At 40.8% G+C, this 6000-nt stretch overlaps 1 protein-coding gene across 2 annotated transcripts in view; it reads left to right on the forward strand.

Moving 5' to 3' along the window:
- The window catches only part of mcf2l2 (MCF.2 cell line derived transforming sequence-like 2), a 115656-nt gene that overhangs the window by 85623 nt on the left and 24033 nt on the right, over positions 1-6000 (forward strand). For both annotated transcript variants that reach the window (XM_029430460.1, XM_029430459.1), the window contains exons 24-25: positions 1582-1674; positions 2422-2500. In XM_029430460.1, the coding sequence (XP_029286320.1) occupies positions 1582-1674; positions 2422-2500 (172 nt within the window). The remainder of the gene's footprint in view (positions 1-1581; positions 1675-2421; positions 2501-6000) is intronic.

The following is a 6000-nucleotide window of genomic DNA, read 5'->3' on the forward strand; positions in this document are numbered from 1 at the left end:
TGAAACAACTAAAGCTGGCAGATATAGAGAAAACAATATTTCTTTATTGTGGACTATAAGTAGAAAGCGTCATGAAAAGAGAAGACTTAGTGAAGAACAAGTACCTCAAATGTGCACTTAAGTACAGTACTTGAGTACTTAGTTACTTTCCAGCACTGCAGTTTAACAGGATGAGTAACCCTGCTGGGCGGGGGGCAGGGCAGCAGGTCACAGTAAGTATGTTACACCTTGACATAACTGTGTTGTGTTTTTAAACACGTTTAATTCAATCAAAACACCAACATTCTTAGAGATGCTACAATTATATTATCATCTGGATGGATCAAATTTTAAAGTTTTGAAAACATCAAAGCATTATTCTTTGCCACTAGGAAGTAGAAAACCAGCCCAGGACATGTTGTTGACATATACAGTAAGTTAATATAGCTAACGTGTGAGCAAACGGTTGCTTGTTTACATATTTAACCGTGACGGAGCAACATTATCATCCCACTGGATTCAGAAACACAACTCTAACTGAATGCTAATGTTGCTCTGTGTCTGCCAGATGTGTGAGTAAGCAACTCGCAACAACTATAACATGTCAGCCTCAATCCTAAATGTATTATGAAAGTAAAGGATGATTCTCAGAGCAGTTTCCACTCACTAACTGTACACGCTCTTTCTCATGGCACATACACAAATGCTGTTTGTTAGCTGCAGTGGATTGCTGACATTCCTCCATAAAAAGCCCCGAGGGGACTGGAGCTGTCGTGGATAAATATGCCGTGCAGCTCCTCGGGTTCCCTTCCATACAAGTCCACAGAAAGTGGCAAAGGAAGTCAAGTATGAAAGAAATTCAATCACCTTTCTTTTTTGTTTGTTCAACAAAACGGCTCAGTGTTTCTGTCTTTGTTGTAATGAACAATAGCAGGGTTGCAGATGCAGGCTGAGGACCGTGTACATACACATGCATATTATCACATATTCACATACAGTATGTGCTGAAAGCTTATTGTACGTATTTAAATGCATTTAAACATGCAACAGAGATTACTTGATACACTATTCATCTCTAAAATTGTCTCCTGCAGGAACCACAAAAGTCTCAGTTTCACTTCATGTCATTAGGAAACATTTTTAAATTAATTGCACATTTGTTTTAGAGTAAGTACATTATAAAGTAAGACTGCATATAACCTAAACTTGTAGAGGAGACTCAAAAGATTATAAATGTTTCTTTTTGTCCACAAATATGATGAAAAGACCAAAGCAAAGTTAGTTAGGCCTTCACTCGATACGTTGTGACTTGACACAGAGTATGGACTCTTCTGCTGAAGACATACGTCTTTAAAAGAGGCTATACATATATAGTTAGATGTTTTTAAACTGCAGGAGGAAACAGGGTCGTGCATCTGTTTGGGGCTGTGTTCAGTGTCGTTTTAACACACATCTATTGCTGTAGTCAGAATAAATGAACTGACACACAACAAATCTGGGGGTGGTGGTATATTTTCACAGTGTTGCTTTGTGGGTGTCATTTAAAAAAAACGTTTAGTCATTGCTGCATCTCAGTGTGTCTGCCCTGCTGTCTCTGTCCAGATGAGCGCTGTGGGGATCACAGAGAATGTTAAAGGCGACATCAAGAAGTTTGAGGTGTGGTACAATGGCAGAGAGGAGGTTTACATCATACAGGTATGTTGATGTTTAACAAACAGCAAATATTAGTAATAATCATCTCACGACCCCTCAGACTTACCTAGTGACCTTTTGGAGGGCCCGACCCCTAGGTTGAAACTACCTGACTGCATCTGAAGTTTTCAAAAATAGCTTCACGTGGACCTCAAGCAGCTGAAATCCTGCTCACACATTGTTGCATCAGTATTAAAAGTCTAATAATGTAATATGTAATTATATATCAGCCTGAGGGGACATTTTACTACAGAATGTGTACTTTTACTTTGTGTACTTGAAGTATATTTTGCTGATAATGCTTCTGTACTTTTATTAACATATATGGAATAGTTGAAAGATTGCACGTCCTATGCCGTGTCGCTGTGTAGTTAAATGTGTAAGGTAATACCCTGGTCATGGCAGGAAGAAAACATGCACATGTGCAAATGAAATAGATATGTATTTAAGTGTAAGCATATTTTTTCATTTTTTAAATAAGAAATTAATAAAACTGAAGAAAAAAGCTTATATATGATTTAAAAGATCGTATTAATCTTTCCTTTTGTTATAATTCTTGGGAGGCATTTAGTGATCTGTTCCACAATCGTCCTCTTGGAGGCAGTGTTGTACCACAGCTCTCCCACTGAAACGTGTGTGTGTGTGTGTGTGTGTGTGTGTGTGTGTGTGTGTGTGTGTGTGTGTGTGTGTGTGTGTGTGTGTGTGTGTGTGTGTGTGTGTGTGTGTGTGTGTGTGTGTATTCTTTCCCAGGCTCCTTCCATGGATGTGAAAAATATGTGGGTGTCAGAGATCCGTAAAGTTCTTACAGGCCAGCTAGAGGCGTGCAGAGGTATATACACACACACACACTACTCTTCCAATCCCGCCTGCTTGTATGAAGGTAAAGGTTAGGGGACAGTTGACAGCTGCTGTTGTTTTTGGTCTCACCCCTCAAATGTGTCCAAACCCAAACCTGTCTCCTCATCCGTACACAGACTTTTGTTTTTTCTAATCACACATTCAACTAGTTGCTATTGCTTTCCTATATTGTACATATTTTATAAATATTCTTTAAAAAAAAATGTGTTTAATGCTAATATACTGCGATACACTCATTTTCTGTGTCTCTATCATTTCCCGCTGCAACAACTCAATTTCTGCCTGTTATCATGAAGATGTTCTCGTCAACAGCAGTATCTATCAGCACATCTTGGAGTCATCCTTTACTGCAATCTGCTGATCGGCTTGTCATTCTCTTGTACCGACTGCCGACTGAAAGTCAGGGAAATGTTCTCTTTCTAATACAGTCTGTGATCTGCACACAGAACATTTTAATTGCAACGTACAAACATAATCACAGTCTTATGAAAATGTTTGTAGTTGTCAGAAAGACACAAATGCATCACAATATGTAGGCAATACTGAGTGTCTTGAGTTTTACAGTTATAAACACTTCTTATTTGACTTCTGTTAGTCGTTCTGATCACAGACATCATTCAATCTACACTAAATCATTCAAAAAATGATTTAGGTTTTTCCGTTTGTGATTATTATAACAACCTAATTGAAGACGTGACTTGAGGCTCTGGTAAATTGTGATGGACATTTTACACTTTTTTTCTGACATTTTATGGACTAAACAATTAATGAATGAAGGGGAACCATAATCAATAGATTAATCAATGATGGAAATAATTGTTGTTAATAGTTGGAGCCCAAGTGTAAGAACACTGCATAATACTCACAACAATGCTCAAACATACACACAGCAACACACACCTTGTCTGTGTGTCTGTGTGTCCGCTGGCTGCCATCCCCTCTCTCCCTGTGTTACTACCACTCTAGGCCCTCTCTGTACCAGTGAGCATCAGTCATCCACAGTTCCACTCTGTGGTCCTGACTGACAGGAAAACCACCCTCTGTGAGCCGCACACTCTGCCTGTCTGACAACTCGTCAGTGTGTGTGTGAGTGTGTGTGAGCAGACTGACTAATAACACAGCAGCCCTGTCATGAAGCCTGGAGAGCAGAGGCTCTGACAGTCCAGTGCAGCGAGCGAGCGTGTGTGTGTGTGTGTGTGTGTGTGTGTGTGTGTGTGTGTGTGTGTGTGTGTGTGTGTGTGTGTGTGTGATTTACACCTCTGACTCCGTGTGACGAGGGTAGAGGAAAGACGGAGAGAGAATGAAATTGGTCTGGGAAAGGGAGAGGGAGGAGATTGAAAGTGATGGGAAGAGAAGGGGAGAGGGTGGTGTAATGATGGGTAAAGCGAGACAAAGAGACAGACAGAGAGAAAAGAGATTTTCAGGATGGAGATGGAGGCAGAGAGGCAGCACAGGGGGAATGAAGGAGGCTCGAGATAGGTGAGAGGGGCGTGTGTGAGGAGAAAGAAGGGTGGAGTGAAGGAGAACAAAGAGGAAGGGCAGTCATCTCAGAGAGAGAAGGGGAGCTGGTGTGAATGTGATGAGGAAGAGGTGGATTATAATGTGAACGATGTGTGAGGGGAAATACATAAACGTTACAAGTTGGGTGTGACAAGTCATTTTAACTCAAGGTACACTCGCTAGCTTTTTCTGGAACTTTCAACCACTTCATGGTCTTTATTATCTTTATTTTTTTGTCAAATGCCTGTCTACTGAAGATCTGATCATGAGATTTTGTTAAAAAAGCTTTTTGAACGTTAATCCTTGAGTTGTTTCCAAGGGCACAAATGAACTTTCACGCTGGACTTGATCTGGAATATGAGAATGTGGTAACGTCAAAGAAGCACAATGGGGCAAGTGGGAGTGTGCACATGTATGGTCAAGCATAAGGGATTGTGTATGGAGAGAAGAGCGTCTCTGACCTCAGGACTGCCTCCAAACTGCTGAGACTTCAGGGCTAACTTATGCATCTAATGATTTACCCACAATAATGGATACCACTTTTTAAAAAGAATTAGAAAATCCCTTTAAAGGTTCAATGTGTAAAATATACCAGAAGTGAAACCTAAAACATTATCAACAGAGTGTGAAGAGGAAACAGTGATGACGTTATGTCAGAGACGTCTCTGTGTTGCAGAGATATCTACTGAAGTTAGCATGCTAACTAACGGTTCCTGCCCGTCCAGTCTAGGATGAATAGTGAGTCAGTGTAGCTCCAGTCTGCCTCAGTACAGAGGGAGTAGAGTGTGCAGAGGCTGGGAGACGGACAGAATCTTCCGTTAACAGTCAGCACATAGCTCAAATGTAGCTATCTGTTGCTACAGTTACACAGGTTACACCCAGCGCTCCATCAGCCCGCTGTGACTCCCGGTGCTGGGATATACGCCGGCCCTATTCAACCGCCGGAGCCGCTTCACGCTCCCGCAAAAGCAGTAATATGTTGGCTGCCGCCCGTAGCCCTACAGCCCCCAGAGACACACAGATATCTGAGCTCCACGTGAAGATTATAAGATGGCAGAGATATTTAACTCTCAGAGATTCAGCAGTCTGCTCTGATGAACTGACTGACTGGAGGACAGACAGACAAACAGACACAGGAGTAAAACATACACAGTAAATATATCAACAATAGAAGAGAGAGATATAGCTGTAGAATACAATACACAATATAAAGAATACATTAGAACACTCTAAAACTTAGAAAACAATATGACAACAATTTTCTAATGATATCGCAATATATATACAGTATATGTATGTGTATATATATATATGTATGTATATGTATATAACAGTATGTATGTGTGTTTATATACATTTACATTTTAATATAAGCATATTTATATGCAGAAAGTAAGAGTGAGAGGGAAGTAGAACACTGATGTATTAGTATTAGAATGAACTGCATGATGGGTAAATATCTGACACAATGTCAGCCAGGGTTCACTCATTTGAAAAGAGTGGACGCAGTTTGATGGCAGCCTACGTCTGTACCTGTGCAGGGTCTTACTCCTCACGGCTGCTCTGTGCTGAGCTTCTCCTCCACACTGCTGTTGGCTGCACACACCTCAATGTGACCAGCCTTTATGAATAAAACATTGCTTGATCCATGATGAAAAAATATATCCATTTTGCTGAATACAATATTTGGAGCATGTGGAATGGCTCCATGCTGAGTCTGCATATGTGCGACAGGTTCATTGGTTACATGGAATGGGAGGTGACAGCGAGATCATTCAGAGCTTGGTATTTCACTTATGTGAGCTATGCATTTGGCCAAGGCTGCGCCTCACTGCAGTTATTTTACTACATTCTTCTCGAGAGATTTCTTATCACACAGCAGAATCCTGTGGCAGGCCAGATTTGTTAAAGTTGCGTTTATGAATTCTCTTGTTTAGATTTGGGCTGATATCCGAAGCTGTATCTCCAACG

The sequence above is a fragment of the Cottoperca gobio genome, chromosome 4 (genome assembly GCF_900634415.1).
Source record: "Cottoperca gobio chromosome 4, fCotGob3.1, whole genome shotgun sequence".
Lineage (NCBI taxonomy): Eukaryota > Metazoa > Chordata > Actinopteri > Perciformes > Bovichtidae > Cottoperca > Cottoperca gobio.